The following is a 22,905-nucleotide window of genomic DNA, read 5'->3' as shown; positions in this document are numbered from 1 at the left end:
CTTAGCAAAGCCTCTTTGTTCCAACTCCTCTTCACATGTCTGTCCCTTCATCCTTTGCCATGGGGAGAAGCAAAGTCTGGTCTTTAGAGAAAGAACCGAGAATCTCCTACGTCCTCCTCCAGAGGACAAGGTGGGAGAAGTTCAGAAACGTTTTTACTCATGCTGTGGTCTGAGGTATTGAGGCACCACACAGTGAGGAGCTGTGTCCTAAACCCCATCACAGAACTTTCTGTACCTACAGAGAGCAGTATTTTTCAGAACAGTACTTTTTGTTTATATCTACTGTTGTGGAATGTAAATGATTTATGGATATTTTGATGATGAAAGTATCCACTTTTATTTTGAATTGTGGAAATGTTATGCCGTTGCTGAAAGTGTCAGGGCCGTACATACTATTATATATGAAAAGAGATGATAAGGGATAGCCTGCCCATCTGTGGACTCTGGATTGACAGACTTGCTCTTTGCTTAACTCTGTAAGGAACACAATTGTTTCTTTGCTGGTGAATTATCTTATATTCCTTGTGTAAACATATACACATCTATATATTTAAGTGGAATAAAATATTCTGGTTTTAAAATTTTTCCTATTTAATTGTTTGTGTTTGTGGGGACATGTGAGTCACTGTGCACATGTGAACATCAGAACACAACCTTTAGAATGAGCTCTTTCTTTATCCCATGTTGGTTTAGGAGGTTCAAACTCAAGTTGTCAGGCTTCGGGCCAAGTGCCTTTATTTTGGAATGCTCTCACTCACCCAATACACAAATGATTAATTTTGTAAATAGAATTGTATCAAGCATAATCTTCTCCTCTGGACAGGGTGCAAACGTTACGGTGAGCATATGTGCAGCCAGCTAGGTATTTTCTCCAGTCTGAGACTTTTAATGGGTTAGAATTTAAATATTTTCCATTGGCCATAATAGACAATCTTTAATATTTGAATTTTTTCTTGCTCAGAAGAGAAAACATAGTATTATACATTGAAGCAAAAAAAATGACAATTTTCAGTCACATATGTGTGCTTGCTTTTACAACAAATTGACCACTTTAGAAAATATGTCTTTCAAATAAAGTAATGGTTTTGGCTATGAGTCTCATACATTATTCCTCATTTGAAAGGTTCATAGTAATTAGAGGGCCATTACTGTCCCCATGATGTAAGTTGGGGCCTTTTATTCTTTTATATGATTCTTTTATTACTAAACTGGTGTGACAAATGTGGCTGGAAGGAAAATTTGTGCCATTACAAATGTGAAATGTGTCAGCCCAGCAGTGTCAGGGGAAAAAAAAGTGTCACAGGGAGTGTTTGCCTCTGATGATGTAGTGATGGCTGAAAACAAAGCATTGTAATAAACAGAGTAATAGAATGTCTGCCATATTTGCCATATTTAAAGAAGGACATTTTCTGTAATTTATGTTTTATGAAAAGACATGCATTAATGAGCAGCCAGTAGGTTACAACTCAAAGCACGGTAGTTGTGAAACATCAGATTATTTTTCCTATACTCAACATTGTGAACTAACCAGTATTTGAAACATAGTATAGAATAAGGAGAGGTTTAAACATTAATCACCTCTCAATTTTAAACAATTAAAAGCAACTAAATGTATAATAAGACCATGCAAGGAATATGCAACTGCATAATTCTTCAGTTGGAGATGCTTAAATGGTTAGTCACGTATGACTTACATTATTTGCTGTGATCATCAGGAGACCAGCACATACTATTGGGCTGGAAGGACAGTATGAAGTAAGATTCTTTATATGCTCCTGATATATATTTCATCATTGTAATTATTGGTAATTCAAACTACAGCTGCAACATTTGGTTTGGAAATATAATGTAAGTGTGCCCCCATGTGGCTGCAGAATCGCCTGTAAAGAAGGTCTTCAGAAAAGGCATCAGTAGAAAGGGCTTTTTTAGTGAATAATTCACTGTAGAATTCTTCTAAGTGACAGGGCTCATAACTTCTGTCATAATTTTTACAAATATTACAAATATTTTATATCCCTCACTCACACATTTTCGCCCATGTCTCTCTAATTCTGAAGTGATAAAGCTACACACAAAAAAAAGTTTTATTTTTCTTGTGTTTATATTGCTAGCTGAAGTCAAGTTGGAGTAATTCTCAGCCACTGTTTCAAGATATATTTTGTGCTTAAATGGAGTGATGGACCAGGAAAGAACATTTGTACTAGATCAGGTTCAGGGTCTAACAATTGTGGTTGCCCATTTATGAGATGTATGAAGACTGTAATTTGTTTATACACTTTGCTCATCAATAGGGTAGCTGACATTTAGAATAAATATTTTCCATTCTACAGAATTTGGAATTCCCTTTCCAGGAAGCATCTTGTCTCATAGTGATCATCTCTCACAATATTTTGATATGAAGGTATCATTGCCTATTTATCAATCCCCTTATTACTCTAGTCTGAGTACTTGTGTGCAAAGTCTCATCTGCTGACCAGTTCATGCTCTGGAGAAGCGCCACAGTGACTGACAGTGCTCTCTGAGATAAGTCCATATCAGATTTCTCATAGTTCAGTGTGTCTGCATCAGGCAAACATAGGCACAAATGACTAATGCAAGAAAGATGGGGAGCATTCCTATGCTAGGAGGAAAGACTCAGATAATAGAGGAAGGAGGCATTATTACAATCGTGAGTATACGTGTCTGTATGTCATTCATTTCAGCTTGACTGTCCCTTATGTGTTTGAGTACGTGACAGTAGAGCAAAGTCTAAGGATGCTTCTTTGAGATGTTTTAAGATTACTGACTGTCCAATCAGGACACTGAATGTACATTCAAGCAGTGTTATAACTTCAGCCAATTTAGCGTCACTGTTCTTTATGGGAATTTCTCAGGCATTAGTCACTCTTCCCATAGTTTCATGTCATCACTTTTGTTAACCTCAAATGGTGGTATCTATAAAAATATATTTGATTTTAAAGATTACAATAATAAAAACCTGAACATTTGTTTTTCTCCCTACTAAAAATCCTGCCCCTTAATTAAAGTTTATATATAGTACCATTTTTATATTGTGTAAGATTTTTTATGTTCAATCATGAAATTGCAAGGAAGAATCAGTAGTCAATCAGTAATTACTTTGTCTGCCTCTCTCTTTTCTAGAGCTCAAGCTTGCTGGGAATGATGATGCATGCTTGTAATAACACCAATAGCAGAGATGGAGTCAGAGGAGCAGGCAAGAGAGGGCTGTATGGTGAATTCAAGACTATCCTGGGATACATGAGTTCAAAAAACAATTATGTATTTTATAAAGACAAATTCAACCATTTTGATTCTTCATTAGAAAGTGAAAACTGCAGTTAAGTCAAAGTGAAACCAAAATAGTAATAACCTTAATATTTCAAATAATACATTTTTCTCCATATACTAATAGGAAAATAGATTAGAGTAGGAGAAAAAAGCAGCAGATGTAGTTAAAGCATTTGCTTTCTAAATTCAGAACCTAATGGCATTGCCATAAAATGCCATCTCCATCAAAATGTTGGCTGGTAGTCATGTAGTTACTGATCCTCATCCAGAAAACTCTATCAGATATCAGAACTAAATAATTCTTCATGCTCCCTTTTTCTTGAAATCTTATACTCTGCAATAATTTATAGCCTGCAAATAATGTAACATTAAAACTGATTATATTTTAAGTAATTTTTTTTACCTCTTTTGTGGCTTTTAATGGGGAGAGATAAGGCACAGACAACCCAGTAAAAATTGTTTCCTGACTTTGGATGGTTCTTCATGTTTAGACTGGAAATTTGTCTTGTGGCAGTGAAGTAGCACTTTTGAGAGTCAGAGATGTCAAGGGCTACCTGAGCTGCAGATTGGCCAATGTTTTTTTCTTTGCATCACTCTTTTCTTGTAAAAGAAATCCAATTTAATCTCTTATGAATCATTATAAATTTCACTGTTCTAAAAGTCTGTTTTATATATCCATTTTCACAAATGCAGAAGGATGAATGACATCAAAAAGTGATTTAAGATGAAAGCACTGACAACTTTATCTTTGTGTAAGTAAGACACTCCAATTTGTAAAGCACCAATAATATAAAGAGTTAGAACAGACCACTCAGTTCCAATAGAGAATTTCAATATTTTAATTTCAAATTAAAATAAATTTAATTTCATTTAAAATTCTCCTGTTTGCTATTATTTTCAAATCTACAAAATAGAAAACATTCTATTAAATAAATCATTTTCTCTTAAAGTCTGGAATTATCACCACAAAGCTCAGGTTATCACTTTTAATAAGACGCCATGCCACTTAGAAATATTTTACATATTTATTTTACATTTACAATTTTCCATCAACAAAAGCATGAACCATGTATGCCTTGTGGCAGCCTAAATGAAGGTCAGATGGCCAAGTTTTATGCACTGTATCAGTTTTGTGCAGTTCCTGTAGTACAGACATGGCATTGAATGCTTTTCAAAATCTAGCTAGGGAAGATGTTCTAGCACATTCTGTAATTTATTTTATTATTAAAAATTGGCCGCTTGTAGCCCATCTCCAAGAAAGTTTAGCAACATGAATGCATATTGTGATAGTTACCAAGATACATCACATTCTAGATAGAAAACACAAGAAATTTTACCTTCCATGCCCCAAGGAAATAAAACCTTAGCCAGATACAGGTGATAATACAGTAACATTTTTTTGTGTGAAACTTTTGTTTTATAATGCTAGTTACATTTCTAAATAAGTTAGTATCTACTGGAGCTAGTCGCACAGCACCTTTGATGTCTTGAACAGACTACAACCACCACAAATGGAAGAAAAGAGGTTGCTCAGAAGAGCCCACAGTCTTTGAGATTCTCTTTTATTATTATGTCTGTCACTGCATCGAACACGAATTTGACGTTTTGGGTATCAGTAGCACAGGTCATGTGAGAGTAGATTTCTTTATCTTCTTTTTTTAAATTCAGATCTAGAAACTGGTTTTTGATGTAGTTTCCTGCATCTTCAAATGTATTTGGTCCTTAAAGTACAAAGAAATGAAAGACATAAACATTAATCACATCATAGAAATCATAGAGCTATAAATAGCACCAGCAAGTTTTAGGATTAAGCAACTGTGCATTGCATGATGCTGTCTGAGGTGTGGAATCTTAATGTACACCACCTCTGGACCACAAAGTCAAGGTGTCAGAGGTCAGATTTTAGGGATGTCAGCTCTGCTGGGATTTCTGAGAGTTATATGTTGATTCATTTAGATGCATATATAAAAAAATTAAAGAAGACCAGGCTGTGAATCTGTGAGGCAGGAAAATGGTCATCAGATATGGGAGGGGCAAGAGAGAGGAGGGGGAGAAATGATGTTTATAATTGAAGTTTTAGAAAATTATAATTGAAGTTTTAAAAAATTTAAAATCTGATATAACAAGATGAGTGATACAAATCACACACACACACACACACACATACGCACACACTCTTTCTCTCACATACTGTGTTCCTGTGGTTATGCATATGCTTTAATACAAGCTAAAAGAGAAAATAAGTGAGACTATGGCAAATTAGGTTGCAGAAACAGGTAGTATTGAGCGAGGCCTTAAGAGAGAGTTGAGAAGAGAGAGGAGAAAAAGGATGAAGGAAAGCCAAAAAGTACAACTGATCATGGTCTGAAACATCCCTTCTGCTAGTCCTTCTGGATGGAGTTGGGAAATAGATTGAACTTTGGAAGATCTGGTCAGATGCAAATGAATGAGATTTTGTAGAGGCAGTATACAAATCAAATAGAAAAAGTGGTAAGGAAGCTCATTGTCTTGGCTGCAGGGCAAACAGAGGAGCTGAGCTGAGCTGTGGAAGACCGTAGAGAGTGCCTCTTGGCTCCTCCATCCATGAGAAACTTTGGTAGAATAACACCCAGGTCAGATGGAGAAGGGGAGATATTAATTAGTAAAGCTGACAACCATATCAACTGATTGGCTCCACACCAGAATATACATGCTGAGGACATGGCCAAAGGTACCCTAAAGACTTTCTAATGGGATGAAATGTTTGCTTTTGTACTTTATTGTTGTGAGAAGCAAAATTCTGGGTGAAAATAAAGTCTTCAAACAATATAACACAACTATGCTTGGAAGGTGGCTTGGGACAAATTATTGCCTAGCATGCATAGGCCAGGAGTTCAACACCCAGTTCTAGTGAATAAATGAACAAATAAAGAAACAAAAAATACAATAACATTAAATAAATAAAATGAAAATTAAAAAGTTGGAAAGTAAATATTGACAGGAATACAAAATCACAGAAATTGTAATCATTGCCAGTGGGGATGCAAAATGTTCCAGTTACTGGGGAAGGCTGGACACTGTATAATCCCACCAGTTTGAGATTCTGGAAAATAAGAAACTATAATAATATTTGAAACATCTGTACTTACTGGAGTTTGGAGAGAGGGTGAGGGTATATATAGGCAAAACCTAGGTGACTGTAGGACAACAGAACTAATTCATATGATATTATACCAATTCTCTAGTTTCTATCTGAATGTCCCCCGAAGGCCCATTTGTTACAGGCTTGGTCCCTAACATGGTACCATTGTAGGAAGTAGAAATTCTTAAGAGGCGGGGCCTCATGGGAGGTCTTTTTGGCTACTGAGGATGTGCCTTCAAAGGGACTGTGGGGTGCCTATCTCTTTCTCTCTTGCTTCCTCTTGACAGGGAGCTAACAGCCCTATTATGCCACACTGCCTTGCCACAGACTTAAAAATAAGTAACAGGGCCAGCTGACCATAGATTGGAACTTCACAAACTATGAGATTTAAAAAACTGCTTTTTACTTTGTGAGCTGATCTATCTTGGGTATTTGTTATCTTAACAGAAAACTAATTAACATGACACACATTTAGCAAAACACATAGAACTATCAGACGCAGAGAGCAAATCCTAAGTACACTGTGGATTTCAGTTAATTATGTGTCAACATCATTCTGTCAATCACAACAAGTGTACTACATCAATGTAAGATGTAACTAACAGGATGCCAAGGCAGAGGAAACTGAGGAAGTACATACAATTTCTGCTCTCTCAAAGTATTTATTTCTCTGTGAATAAAATCTGACCTAAGAAACTATTAATTATATATCCTTTAGCTATGTCTATATTGAATATATACCATTAAATATACATTTATGATTAAATTTATTATGTGATAGATGTGCAGACATTATAAATGATGTTTGTGATTCTAGAATGACACACACTAAGTAAAAATTAACTAGCATAGTTATCTACTTTGACAGACTGCCGTGTCAATTTATGTTTAAATTATGACCTTTTCCATCTTAGATAATTTTATCAACAAGAGTACATCTAAGTACTTAAAAATTAGGTCTCTAAAGATAAATCAACTCTTTGGTGTGGCACGACCTTGGCAGTTACCGACTGATGGGATCAGCCATCAAAAGTGGGAACCTCAAGAGACCAGAGAAAGAGACGTACCAGTCTTCTCAAATTCATTCCTGCTGCTCATTGGCCACACTGTAGACACTGAAGAGCCACCAAGTTCCAATGTGACACTGCAAGCTCTGGCTAGGGTGGCGCTACAGTGACGTTGTTAAACTGAAGGTAATGCAGCTTGCAGCATGCTTGGATGTGCATGCAGAGTAGCTCCTCTCTCCTGTCAACAGTTTCCAGTTCCTTCCATTGGGGTTTGCTCTAATTTACACAGTAAAGCAAAGCTCCCCTCTGTTCCCAGTGGGAATCACAGTCGTGTTAAGATCCAAATAGGAAGGCTGGGGAGATGGCATCATTGGTAAATGCCACACAAGCACGAGGGCCTGAGTTTGGATCCCCAAAACCCATGCATAAATCAGGGTGTAGCACTATGTTTCTGCAACCCCAAGCTTGGAGTGAGGAAGAGGGTAGGGACAAGTGGATTCATGAAGGCTATTGGTCAGCCAGTTTATTTGCATAGATGAATTACAAGTTCTGTGAGTGAGCATGTCTCAAAAAAATAAGGGGTGGGGGACTGGGGATATTGCTCAGAGATTAAAAGCACTTACTACTCTCATAAAGGACCTGGATTTGGTTCACAAAACTCGCATGGTGACTCACTATTCTTGGTAATTTCCAGTTTCAAGGTATCCAGAGCCCTGTCCCAGCCTCCATTATGTAGACACAGGAAGTACACATAAACTCATTATTAAGCTCACACATATATATGGTGAGAATTAATCATTTAAAGGTGAAGAGTGATTGAAGATATTAGATATCAGTCTTGAGATTACACAGGCATGCACCCAGTTTTCATGTACACCAAACACACACACACATACACACACACATACACATACACACACAGACACACACACACATACACACACATAGACACACACACAGACACACACACACACACATACACACACATAGACACACACACACACACACACACACACACACACACACACACACCGTGGGGAGGGTGTGACACACAGGAACATTGGTCTTACATCAGTTTGTTATCTAGAATGGAGGGAAACAAGGTTACCAGTGTACTCTGGGAAGCAGATGCTGAGGTGCACCCTGGTCACTTTTTCCTGGAAGAGATCTTTCTTGTTGAGAAACAGAACAATGGAGGTGGTCGCGAAATACTTGTGATTACAGATGCTGTTGAACAGGTGTAGACTTTCATGCATTCTGTTCTGTGATGTAAAGAAAGAGAATGTGTGACATCATTACCTCAGAGTTTGGGCCTGGACATCACAAGGGCCTAGATGACACCCACGTTTGTAAGGTTTGTGAGGACATTGGGCTGGGGACTACTGCAGCACTACCACTGGACAGCACCGGTTGGGGTGCCTTGGGTGCTCTCCTCCTCCTCCTCCTCCTCCTCCTCCTCCACTGTGGCCTCAGACTTACCACCTCTTCATCTTCTACAAGCACCATGTCATAGGCACTTAGTGCAGCACAAAATATAATGCACGTCACTCCTTCAAAGCAATGGATCCATTTCTTTCTCTCTGATCTCTGTCCACCTACATCAAACATTCTTTAAAAAAATAAAATGAATAATTAATGTCCAAATTTTGTTGAATTTTTGACATTGACTGAATATTTCAACATATTTAAAATGGTTCTTTGATTTCTGTTGCATAATTTAGGCTGGTAAAGGACTACAGAAAAAAGGGAAATGTCATGAGTGTAATCATTCTCACACTAACTTGAGCATCTGGAAATTTTAAAGCAGTTTCAAATGAGTCTTAGAACATTTTGAAAAAAGCTTATACATATTTTTAAGAACAAGTAGACTAGAGAATTGGGTGTGTCATTCTGATACTAGGATTCTTTCTGCTGTCTTCTTACATTTCTTTTTTATTCTAACCATTAGCTTGTATTCTGTGCTAACACTGATTTAAATCAGCTTATATGAAGATGAAAAGGTATGATCACTATTTTCAAAGATCTTGCTGGTTGGCACAGAGATATACATGCAAATGATCATAATATTATGTAATTAATTATTCAAATATTCAAAAAGTATGTCAGTACAGGGTGGGGTTTAAGTCATTCTGAAGGATCATGGAAATCACTCACAGGAGGTGTTTGAACATGTGGACTCAGTTCTACTTTATTAAATTACAAGAAATTGTCATGAACAGAGAAAACGGGTGAGTAGCTAGCACTTAACTCTTTCCTGTTTCTCAGTTACTGCCCGTCTAAAATACAATCTCTTTTGCACCTCCTTCTTTACAGCTCTGCTCTCATCAAGTCACCAACACTTCTCTCAGGACTAGTGTGGAAGTGCCCCAGCTCATTGCCCTCCAGCTGCTCCTCCAGCCTCCAGACTCTCCCAGCACTCACACCTTCCTTTAAACGTCCTGACTGTTGAATGAACATGACAAATTCACGTTCTTGCTTGCAACTTTTTCATGGATTCTATGTCCCTTAGAACAAGAAACAAACTTGTGATGCCTCACAAGCTGTTGTGACTGTTCTCGTCCTCATTGACCTTGCAAGGCTGTTTCGTGTCATGATCCTCTCAACACAGTAAAACCATGGTGCTCCCTTGGTTTAAATAATACAGATATGTTTTTCTGATGGCTCAGGACTCTTTCACAGGCTCTCCCCTTTTCCTGGGACATGCAGTTTTCTTTCTCTTTCAATTAGTTAATTATTCTTGACAAGGAGTCTCCTGTAGTCCAGGGTAGTCACGCACTCACTGCGTAGTTGAGACTGTCCTTCCTTCCTGCCGGCCTTCACTCTCCAGGTTGTGGGATCTCAGGCATGTGACACCATACTGGGCTCCCCTATTTTATTACTACTTCTCTCTCAAATTTCATGTTTTTCTACCAATCTCATCCACAGAGGAGGCTTTCTGAGAATTTCCTTAAGTTCTCTCTCTTCATTTCCACTTACTTTGTGTGGCATCAGTGTTACTTTATGGGATTTATGCCAAATAATAAAAAATATGGTTTGTTTGTTTAACACCTACTGTTTAAGAGAACAGCAGCTGAAAGGCAGGGGCTCTATGTAAGCAACTGTTTCCTTTACATCGCCCAGCACCTTGCCTGGCATGGGTACACATACAATAAATTTTGCGAAATAATTGAACAGAGACCATGCTGTGGATATCACTCTATGTAAATAAAACACTGATGGCCAATGACCAGGCAGGAGGTAGGTGGACAAGGAGAGAGGAGAATTCTGGAAGCGAAGGCTGGAGAGAGAGACTGCAGCCACGCGAGAGAAGAGCATGTAGAGACGCGGTAAGCACAGCCACGTGCAAGCTATAGATTTATAAAAATGTTAATTTAAGATAAAAGAACAGTTAGGAGAAGCCCATGCCATACAGTTTATAAGTGATATAAGCGTCTGAGTGATTATTTTATAAGTGGATTGTGGGACTGCGGGGCTTGGGGAACCTGGAGAGAAGCCCTCCAGCTACAAGACCACGTTGACAAAATAAGTGGACAAGGTCATGAAAAGCACATTTACATTTTACAAGTATCTAGGTGTGAGATAATGGAGCATATCTGCAGAAAGTGACTTAAGCTTTTAGAATCAAGAAGAAAAAGTTGAGCTACATGACTCAATAACTACCGTTTCCTCACTTATTCGTTGTCCATTTAGCCAAAGTTTTCTTTTCTTTTTTCCTTTCAGAGCTGAGGACAGAACCCAGGGCCTTGCACTTGCTAGGCAAGTGCTCTACCACTGAGCTAAATCTCCAACCCCTTAGGCAAAGTTTATTTAATGTTTCTAATACCAGACACCAAAGACTTAGCCTCCAGAGCTTCCAATCTGTTGTTGGTGGAGTATAGAAAGTAGGGAAGGGTTGCACCTGGAAATGCAGCAATCAGTAATTACAAAAATGTCTAAAGATCTTTGAAAATGAGGAGCTAAGTTTTACAGGTGTCTGGGGAAACATTTCTGGGTAAAAGCAACAGAGGAAACAGCAAGAACAATGAACTGAAGGACTCCCAATAAGCTGCTTGTGCTGGCTAGTAGGAAGAGCATGGGAAGCTTAGGTTTTATATTGTGGTCCCTGGGAGCAGGGGTGGAGGTTCAAGATCTTAAGGAATTTGTATGGAAGATTGGCATTGTTTGTTTGTTTATTACAGTACTAAGGCTGCTTTAAACTGAGGGCTGAAGACATATTCGATAAGGTAGAAACTAAGTTATAAGTTACAGGGATATCATCATATTTGAGACAGAGATGATAATTATTGAAACCATCCAGAATATACAGGCTTTTAGGGTGATGATACTTAGCCTAATAAATATAATTCAAATGTTTTCATAAAAATAATCAAAGTACAATGTTTTGGGTGTGGTAATGAAATCAAGTCTGTAATCCCAGTACTCTGGAGGCAGAAGAACAAGAATCAGAACAAATTCAAAACCACACAGTCCACATAGTAAGAGGTTGGCTAAAAGAAAAACAAAAAATTACTTTTTACTTCATATTTCCCACATAAATGAAGCTAAGTATACCCACTGATAAGAGGGGAAACTCCAAAAAGTCTAAGATTTAACTCCAGACTGGGAAATACAAGTTACAAGATAAGAACACTAATAACATAGCTATCATCTTTGGAGCAAAGAAAAGGAATTCCCCATAAGTCCCAAACCAAACTCCAACTATGCTACACTCTTGGGCATGTGAAAGAATCATTGACTCTAAGCCCTGGAAGGAGGAACCTTTAAGAAATGTACAGCTGGTTTTCTTTTTTTTTTTATTTTATTTTTCAGATGTGTTCAATTAACTTATTCAAGGTTTTTAATCATTGAATGTTTGCTGAGTCCATGTGTTTTAGGCACTATGCTAGGCAATAAAAGAACTAATTTGTATGACATTTTCCCCTTATATATAAACCGATTTACTATACCAGCTGTTCCTAACTAGTCCTAGCACCTAGAGTTAGCTACCAAGTAGTCTCTGATGGGGGAGGGAGTGCTGGGATAGTATCTAGTTTGCTCTCTTCAGATCACACAGCAGTGTTTTCAGCAGATAGACAGATCAATGGGCAAAAATAAAGTTTCCTCTGAGATATTTCCCCAAATTTCAACAGAAATAGTTTAGACCTTATGGATTCCAGGTGTTTTAGGTACTCTCCACTTGCTTATTTGTTTGCCTATTCTGGATCCTTGGATGATGTCAAAGGAATGTGATTCTGTGGCTGAGCAAGGTGCATTAAGTGTGGGTCTTCCACTGGCTCTAGAAAGCACATCGCTAAGCTGGTGTTCACGGCAGTCTTTTCCAATGCAACTGTCACTTGAGTCACATTCATAGATTGAAAGAGATAAGTACAGCTTTAGTTCTAGCTTCTTCTTGGATTCTAATCCTCTCTCCAATGACTGCTTAATGGAAAACTAACTAAGTGACCACAGGCCCAGAAAAAATGGAATCTCATGAATGGATGACTTAGTTTTCAAGAAGCATACATTGTTTCCTTTTCACACGAGGAATGGCATGGAACTCAAGGATGTTAAATTCTGTCCACTAGCAGGACTTGGATTTGCTGGAGCACTTGATTTTGTCTCTTTTAATCAGCTTTTGTGATCTGCAGTCAATTGCCATTTATTCTGAATTGCACTTACTTTTTTAACTCCCATCACATTTTAAATCAAATTATCCAAATTATCTTCTAATCTTCAAATTCTGAGAAAGACTTTCTCATCAACTTCAGTTTTTAAGAACTGCTTGGAGCTATTGCAGGTGACCTAGTATTTTACCTTAGAGATAATGTTAAGATTTCTTGAGAATTAGCTTTATTTTATGTTTGGCACAGGTTCTACTACTAAGTAAAATGATAATAAGGATGATAAAGATATGAGAGTTCTAAAAGGAATTTTGTGGAGTTCATAAATTCACCAGAACGAGGACAAAAGCACTGAACACACTCGCATACTTATTTCCTGTGTATACTTTTCTTCACGTTCATAAGCACAGTGATGTCAAGTGGCTGTACTCCAACTTGAGTCATATGAAGAGTCTGTGGTTATTTTCTTTCTTTTTTTTTTTTTTTTTTTTTTTTTTTTTTTTTGGTTTTTCGAGACAGGGTTTCTCTTGTGTAGCTTTGCGCCTTTCCTGGAGCTCACTTGGTAGCCCAGGCTGGCCTCGAACTCACAGAGATCCGCCTGGCTCTGCCTCCCGAGTGCTGGGATTAAAGGCGTGCGCCACCACCGCCCGGCTGGTTATTTTCAAAATGAAAGCAAACCTTTCACCCCACTGGCTAAGTAAGTCCTTCCCTTCTCTGGGGATCTGACAACCTTGCAGTAGACTGGTAATCCACAGCAGGTATGAGAGGGAGTTCTTTTCAGGTAAATAAAAACAGTGGAGACACATAACAGTAGTGAGATTACCTTATCATTGTATAAACATTGTATTTGAATTGTGTGTTCTCCCTGAGAAATAAAGTGGTACCTATAGTTGTCTTTGCTATGATAATACCTCTTTGTATCTGAAGAAAAAATAATATTCTGCCCACTAAAATTGAGCCTTTGAAGAGTTGAGCTAAGATTTTTAAAAAATTATTATTTTTTAACCAAACTCACGTCAGTAAGATGTGGAATTTAAAGAACATGCCCTCAACTCTGTTCTCTCAGCATTAATCAGCTTCCCGTGAACATGTTTAACAAGCTCAGCTTGCTTTCAAGAAAGAGAGGACAATGATTATGTAGTCTTTGTCCCTAGTGACACAGTGTTCTGAAAGTCCATCTTCGAGTGAATGTTTATGATCTTCCCATTTATGACTCACGTGAGTCACAGCACTGTTTTCTGTACAGAAAAACACAGAAGCTTGGGGCCAGAGTGCTCTGCACGTTTATCTAAGCCATCTGCTGTTATTGAACCGAAATGTTCATTAGCAAATTAGATCAAGGTCCAGAGAGTTGTTTTTATGTTGATTCTCCTGGACATCACATTAGCTTTGTTTCACAATTATTATAATGATTTATTTCTCATATATATTTAATTTTTTTATTTTGTTTGTTTCAAGACAGGGTTTCTCTGTGTAGTTTTGGTGCCTGTCCTGGATCTTGCTCTGTAGACCAAGATAGCCTTGAACTCACAGAGATCTGTTTGGCTCTGCCTCCTGAGTGCTAGGATTAAAGGTCTGTTTCAATGCCACCCAGCTTTATATATTTAATTTTAGCTTCTTATAAAAATTTAAATTGAGGTCTATTTTAAAGAAATATAAGTTAATGTAATATCTTCAAATAAGCTGAAGACTAGCAACAGGGAATTTTACTTATATATTTGACTATATATATATATATATATATATATATATATATATATATATATATAAACAACCAAAAACATTGTGATAATTCTTTGGAAAAAATTAAAATAAGAAAACCATCAATATTCACTACCTGGGTGGTTTAATCTGATCAGATCAAACCGGCAAGTTAATGAGAGGAATGTTCATGCATGAATATCCTTAGTCCCCTGAATGAGAGCTTTAAGAGTGTTGTATGGAACTTGCAGTCCTAATTTTGGATATTGGGGAGGGGAGTATTTGTTTAATTTTTTAGGAGGGTCTTATAAATTTTTCAAATATCTGATGGTAAAATTAGGATTCTTAATGTTAAAAGAAAGATTTTAAATTATTGACTAGTATATAAATAAAAATTAACAAGCCAGGATTTTAAATGATAACCAAATATTGAATTTGTGATAAATTGTGCATGATATTAGCAGAGGGCAAGCCACCAGAGATATATGACTGGGTTAAACAGCTGACTGAACAGTTTGGAAGGCTGTTGAATTTTATGGGTTTATGTCAAGTAGCTGACTAAATATTTGACCACATAAAGGTACTTATGCTTTATGTTATAATAGGTTAGTATGAATAATTTGACTATTTCAATTACTGAAAAATCATTATGTAAACTAGGAGAGCTAATTATCAGCCAAGCTTCTGCAGCTCATTTGTGATACATGTCACGGCTCCTCCTAAAGGCATGGGGATCTTTGAACAAGCACCATTTCTAACCTTTTTGAATCTCTGGCCATGTTAAAAAAAATGCTAATCTGAATAGGACTTTATTTTGAACTATTCTGTTAAATTATATTTGTACAAGATGCTGACTTAGTCAGAATTGGTTTAATATCTTACTATGGGTACATATGAGAACTTGAGTTGCTGAGCATGTGCCATTATTATACACTCACAGTCAAATTACCTCATACATCTTTCCCTAGCCAAGTTTTAAAAATGGAGAAGGGTAGCTGTGAACAGACATTAAAGGCATGAATGTATGTCTAAATCCCTTAATTACTTCTTTTAATTAAGGATTTTTAAAAATTCATTTTATATACCAATAACAGATTTCCTTCTCCTCCCTTCTCCCGCCTCTCTCCCCATCCCATCCTTGAACAAGGCAAGGTATCCCATGAGGAGTTCACAGAGCCTGGTACATTCAGTAGAGGCAAGTCCAAGCCTCTCCAGTGGAAAAGAGAGAAAAAGGATTCTATGAGCAAGGGGCATCAAGATCGTGATGGGAAACTTACAGAGACAACCAAACCAAACTAGTGGGAACTCATGAGCTTTAGACAAACAGCTGTGGAGCCTCCCTGGGACTGGACTAGGCCCTCTGCATAAGCATGGTAGTTGTGTAGTTTGATCTGCTTAAGTCCCCCCTCCTTCCTCTTTCCCAGCAGTAGGATCAGGATCCATCCCTGGTGCATGAGCTGGCTAATTGGAGCCTACTACCTATGATGGGACACCTTGTACAGCCTTGATGCAGGGAGAGAGGGTTGGATCTTAATTACTCTTGACATTAAAATATAGTAAAAAATATTTAGAAGCATAAGTATACCAATTCTGAAAACTACCATAATTACAAATGCCATTTATCACATTTATCACACATTGTATGAAAAACTATTTTCAATAAGAGAAAAATTGAAAAATATTTCAGTCATATAATTTATAATCATAGATTCATTAAATAAATTCTAGGCTATGTTTGTTGGTATGTACACACAATCTGAGAACTTAGGAGGAGGATGCAGAAAGGTGGCAAGTTTGAAACTAACATAGGCTACATAATGAATTCAACGCTATGTATCAAGACACTGTCTCAAAATCAAGGGTTAGGTGCACAGCTCATCAGTTAGAGAAACCTGCCTAGAATGTTGACATTCCTAGGTTTTATGCTCAGCTCTGCAAAGCAAACAAATAATCAAATTAGATCATATATTATTCTGGTAATATTAACCACAACCACATATGTAACAAATATGCAGCATATGTGGGTTAATGTTCTCTGAGTTTTAATACAGAATAACAAATCTAAACTGGGATGCAGCTCCTGGCTAGACAAGCAGCCTCATAGCTAATCCTGGTGACTCATACTCTTGGAAATGAACACAGTGAATAAAATTCAACTTCATATTTTAAGAAAACTGTCTTTTTTTTTTTCAAATCACAGATCTGCTCAACATTCTTGAAAGCAATTATGTCAAATTTACAAATTTTAAGTTCTATGTTGAAATAGTTTCAAGCCTTTCTGGCTCCTATGCACCATGCTTTCAATTCTATAATTTAATTGTGGAACATTTAAGGAGAAAATGACTTTTCTACAACTGATAACTCGGTTTTGATTTATTTCTAAATCACTTAATTCTGGAGAATTACTCCACAACATAAGGGCTTAGATTTGCATTCTAATTTCCAATGACTTAGCAACTTGAAAAATCTGTAAACATCCTTGGTGAGCTTGGTAGTTGGAACTCCAGTTTGATAAGAACTCTTAAGATAAGTTCTTCTATCAGCTTGACAGTAGGTACTCTGGCTTGATAAGAATTGTAGGCTAATTTCCATTAAATTAGATGATGCATGGAAATGATACAGTACTTTGGCAGACAGAGCTTTTCATTTTGATATTCCTATTTAAAATTCTAGAGTTCTCTATTTTAATATGTAAATTAACTCTTTAGTTTTAAATAGTCTTAGGATGATTTGTGCTATGTGAATACAAATCAATGCTAATGGAATGTATTTTAACACCCGGGCAATTGCTGAAGGGAAGTTAGAAAGTTAAACTTTGGGAACTTATTAAATAGTTATTATATCTCAACTGATGTGAATAAACTTTAAAATTCTTCAAATATTTAAGTAATTTGTTATCTCCCCAACAAGCTGTGATTTATTTTTCTCTCATACCATTTTTCTATGAAAGGGAATATAAAAGATCGTCTTTATAGAATAAATGTTTTACAAGAAAAGAATGTTTTTCACACAAATGTGCCTAAGAGCCCATCAATGACATCATGTAAAGATGCACTTTTTATAAACAGGATGCTGTACAGTTTGATGACAACTTCAGCATTTTTTTGTAAGCCATTTGGAGATTCTTTCCCAACCTCCATTCCTCAATTCTTTATCAGATACAGCATCACCCAGTTTACCATGTCACACACAACAATTCTGTATAAATTGTGCTTCACTTGATATATTTGCACATTCAACTAAAGCCGATGACAAATTTGCTTCCTCTTGTGACCCATTCTGGTAAGCATTGGTGGCAGATCATAAACATATGTAGCCCCTGACTTTTTAAGGTTGAGGGTGCATGAAGTAGAAATGAGAAACAAAAAGGGGAAATGAAAAAGAGAAGTGAGGAAATCATGTATGGGAACAAGGAGAAAGAGGAAAGTAGGTTGGTATAGTATTATGGAAGGGAGTCATGGTGGAGACAGCTGTTTATTTACATTTCCTCCTAACTTTGAATGTGTAATGTAACGCTAGTAGCTTGAAACTGGCAGGGTAGAGGCATTTACTCCATAGAAATCATCAATAACTATAAATTAGCTCTTATTCTCCATTCTTCCTTCACCCAACAGTATTGAAAAGCACTTGTTCAACAGTGTGCCAGGACACTGCTGCCTGTTGTCATGAGACAACTACTTATAGGTAGTAAACAGATAAGCCAAGGCTCAGAGGCATAAACATCTTTTAATTTGGAATCTTTATGATAAAAAGGAGCAAGCCGGGCGGTGGTGGCACACACCTTTAATCCCAGTACTCGGGAGGCAGAGCCAGGTGGATCTCTGTGAGTTCGAGGCCAGCCTGGGCTACCAAGTGTGCTCCAGGAAAGGCGCAAAGCTATGCAGAGAAACCCTGTCTCGAAAAAAAAAAAAAAAAAAAAAAAAAAAAAAAAAAAAAAAAAAAAAAAAAAAAAAAAAAACTTCTAAAAAAAAAAAAAAAAAAAAAAAAGAAAAGGAGCAAAACACTTTAAGTAAAGAGTACAGCAAATGCAAAAGTCTTATTGCCTGGATTGTTAAACCAGAGAACAAGCTTATTGCTGAGTGGACTGTTAAAGAGGGTCAGTGTGGAGTGGGGGATGACAGCACTTCGGGTGGAGATCTCTACCAGGTGGCATTCATCACCACAACTGCTCTGTGACTCAGATGATCCGGGGTTGAGGAAATTCCACTGGCTTATGTAAGACAGGGAACATCAAGATGCTTAACTCTCAGCTGGTTCTTAACTTGATCCAACCTTGATCATAGGTGTGCTAGCTAAGAGATCCATAATGCCTACTGCTGTTTCCTGGAGAACCAACAAGGAGCCTCACAGCCACATCGTTCTAGTCTGTGCAGTAGGAATTAGGAGAGAAAGACAGCAAGACAGAAAAGAGTGTGTGGAAAAGGTCCTGGCAAGCAGAGGGAGACAGAGGGAGCAGCTTTGGACTTGGCTCCCAAAGGAAACTCCAGAAACTAGAGCAAAGATCAACTGGCTCAACAAAACAGAGCCAGGTCTAAGGAGACGCTTTCAGAGAGTTTGCCCAGGGAGTGCTGACTGATTCTCTGCTGTCCCTTTGCCCTGCTCCAATATGTGGCAAATGAATTCATTAATTCCAGAAAATTAACTATTTGTAGGCCTGAAATTTAGTACAAATTTGGAAGATATTACTTTCATATCACTTGAAAATATTCTAATAGCTGTTCTAATTAGCTAGCTCGTAAAAAAACAACTCTGACATTTTATAGCATTTCAAAACTTTTATTACCCTTAAACTGAGTTTAGGATACTAGCTAATTAGCATTTAGTTACTTTTTTCATAATTGGCTATAAACAATTCATATCAGCTGTTCTCCAGGGTTTTTTTCTTTTTAATCCTTTGAGTACATTTCCATTATTTTGGGCATAGCTGACCTTATTTATTATGTAGTTTTAGCAATTTTTCATTACTAACATGTTTAGTTGAAATCTAGTATTATTAATATTCTATCTTATCCCTGAATCCATAGAAAATAGTACAAAGCTTTGCATAAATATGAACAAATATACTGTCCTATCTCAGGGTGGAAAATGTGAAAGCTATTAAGAATCAAGAGATGTTATCTGACATTGTATTATGGTTTCCATTTCTTAATATATTCAAAGAGTAATTTGATAGTAGAATTTCAAAGGTTTACTTGAAAGGGAATTCAATGCAATAGCAGTAAAATAGGGATGCATTTCCATACCAAAAACAGGCTGATGAAAAGTCCTTGTGATGCTTCTAAATAGCATTACATTCAAATAATGATATTTTAATTATTTGCATTTTAAACAAAAGTCGATTTAAGGAATATTTCAAACAAATAGGGAAGTAAGGGTAAGTGAAATAGTATCCCTAACACCTGTTGCTAAAAGGCTATTTAAATATATTTTCTTAAAATAAAACTCAATGTAAAATGTCATTTTTAAGTATTAGAAACAGAATCTGGATACCACTTGTTTGAGAAATTCAGCCTAGAAGGAACGACAGGTTTGGAGTGAACTGGAGGAGGGCAGGACAGAAGGGTGGTGTAATGTCAGTTAAGGAGGTCTAGCCAAAATCATTGCACTTGACTTTGGGTTACAGAGTTCTCCTTGAAAAAATACTGAGCTGGAAGTTTGCTCCATCCACACTTAGAAGACATGCTTGTTCATACCTGAAGTTCAAGTCTTTAAAGGAGAATTGAGTTTCAATGATACCAGTCGTTTTCACTCGAGAATGTAGAACATCTTGCTCATTTGGCACGTACCCAGGGGCTGTGATTCTATCTAAGTCATTAAGGTAGCTAATAGAAACAAAATAAAATAGGATATATTCATAGTTTTAGCTTTGTATTGGAATACAGTGCAATTCAGTACAAGTGCATTTTAAGAGTTTAAAGTGCATTGGAAAACAAACTCCATTTGTTGCTTTTCAAGCTGATGTTCAGAATGGTAGGAACCGGCAGCTGGGATGCCACAGTTGCAGAGTTCAGTCCACAACTGGCTTCTGGAAAGCTCTTCTCTATGAACACTACTTTACCTGTGTCTTATAAAGTCTGCAGAACAGACAGATTTGCTATCATGTAGATAGAGGAATGGAAGACTATTCTCCATGCAAGGCTATTTAGATGTATTTATATGTGGTAGGATGCCTTGGAATGGTTTCCAACAACAGTTATCACAAGTTCTTCAAAGGTCCTATTGTGTGAATGATTTAATTTGAATTGTTTTCTTGTTATTAATCGTCTGGGTATTTTTGCATGTATTACTTAGTTTAGAACACAGTCATTTCCATTAAGGGTCATGATAAATTCCATATGGCTCAATGAAAGATCCCAGGTACCTCATGTGGGTCCACACTATAGCCATCTGACTACTGTAGCCAAACCACAGTCCATAAGTGCATGGTGAAGCCCTTAACTCTTCCAGAATTCCTGATCTTATTAGAGGGAGATATTTCCTTCTTGTTCCTTTTGTTTACTTGCTTTTTGTTCAGTGATGGGTAGGTAGAAGCTTGGTTAAAGTCCATGCTCTGAGTCTGCTAAAGGATGGAAATTGCTCTTAGCATTTTCATCCTTGCAAACAATATCTCCAAATTAAAATTGTATTTTCTTTCATTTTGACTATTGTGTCTGACACTATGGATTTAACAGCTTAGCAAAATGGCTATTTCTGTGATAAATTTAAATACAAATAGTAATAACATAGTAATTTCCTGGTAAATTTGAACATTACATTGAGCCATGCCCACAAACACATTTAAAAATGATAAAGTGTGGTTTCCTGTCATGGGAGCACAACTTTGGGGGTAAAGTCCCACTGAATGTTAGTTATTGCTTATAAAGTTGAATTTGTTCAGAGATTAAGTTGAAGAGTTCTTATACATCAGCCTCTAACAAAATGACTTTAAGTCAAGTGCTTTTACTATTAAAAATCGATCGAGTAGGTATTTAGCAAATTTGGAAAAATCATTTACTTTTAAGTTTAAAATGAACAATACACCTAAAGGGATTTTGCTCAAGAAGAAAAGGAAAATTGTGTCTCAGAAATACTAAAATGTGAAAATGTATCATTGTTTATGCTAACAAAGACCATTTGACTTTAAATGAGTGATGAATTGAGATATAAAGGAATCAAAGAAAGTATAGAGGATTTTACAGTTTTAATTTTTTTCTCTTACTTGAAACACTGTGGATTTCCTATGAATGAAATCTGATATGTGGTAGATGTATGATATTAAGTCATTTCATGCCCAAGTAAAAGAATAAAAAAAATATACTTACAGAAATAGAAGTAAAATCCATTTAATGAAAGCTTCAGTAAAGATACATTTTAAAGAATTTTCTTTGCATTTGTAAATTATTCAGGCAAAGAAGAGGCATTAGCAAATTGATTTTCTTCTAAAGTGCTGATTTTAATAAGCAAATATGGGATTTGGTTGCCAAAGCCTGTAGTTTATAAACCAAACAGAGGTTTTTAGACCTTATGACTCAAATCACTTAAAATACTTTGATGATTTACTTCCAATCCTGAAAAGACAGTGCTTTCCCTGCTGAGTCCATGTTTGCTCTTAACTCTTGTGGACTTTAAATAGCACACTAGAGGGCCCCAATTAGTGAAGCATGAGGCCTTAGCTAGCTAAGGCCTTTCCTCTCTTCTTTTACGAGAACTGTGGCATTGATTGGTTAAACACAACACTCTGGCTCTTTACTCATTGGTTTTACTCTTCTAGGAGTTTCCTGGATAACTTAAGAAGTACTTGATATAAGAAAGTTTTAGGTCATGGTAACAATTACATTATAAGCAGTTTAATGTCCTCCTAAGTTCTTCATTATTAAATACTTACTTTCTAATATTTGCTGTGATTGACTCCAACACGATGTCACAGTATGCTAAAGTCTGGAAACCAATCAACTATTGTCTTCCAGAATTTTGTATCTTGCTCAATAACTTAGTGAGCTAATGCATATATCACTAATCAAAGATTATTCTAGGAGATGATTTAAGTAACATTGAAATATATGATATAGCCCCAAATGTCAGTGTGCACACCATCTGTCTGTGTTGGTGCTAAACACTGTGTGTCATGGTTAATTCTTTTTAGTTGAGAGAAGATATGTGTAACAATTGCTTCTTCTCAGGCAAATTGTTTTACATCTTTTCAGTTGTC

At 36.7% G+C, this 22,905-nt stretch overlaps 1 protein-coding gene across 1 annotated transcript in view; it reads right to left on the bottom strand.

Annotated features, from left to right (window-relative positions):
* Positions 1 to 4,341: 4,341 nt before the first annotated feature.
* Positions 4,342 to 22,905, bottom strand: part of Gnat3 (G protein subunit alpha transducin 3) — a 45,962-nt gene continuing 27,398 nt past the window's right edge. Inside the window, exons 5-8 of the mRNA XM_028891334.2 lie at positions 20,411 to 20,539; positions 8,896 to 9,025; positions 8,525 to 8,678; positions 4,342 to 5,009 (exon numbers count right to left, since the gene is read on the bottom strand). Of these exons, the coding sequence (XP_028747167.1) occupies positions 4,819 to 5,009; positions 8,525 to 8,678; positions 8,896 to 9,025; positions 20,411 to 20,539 (604 nt within the window). The 3' untranslated portion in view covers positions 4,342 to 4,818. The remainder of the gene's footprint in view (positions 5,010 to 8,524; positions 8,679 to 8,895; positions 9,026 to 20,410; positions 20,540 to 22,905) is intronic.

Source organism: Peromyscus leucopus, chromosome 3 (genome assembly GCF_004664715.2).
Source record: "Peromyscus leucopus breed LL Stock chromosome 3, UCI_PerLeu_2.1, whole genome shotgun sequence".
Lineage (NCBI taxonomy): Eukaryota > Metazoa > Chordata > Mammalia > Rodentia > Cricetidae > Peromyscus > Peromyscus leucopus.
This window is presented reverse-complemented; position numbering and strand designations above follow the sequence as displayed.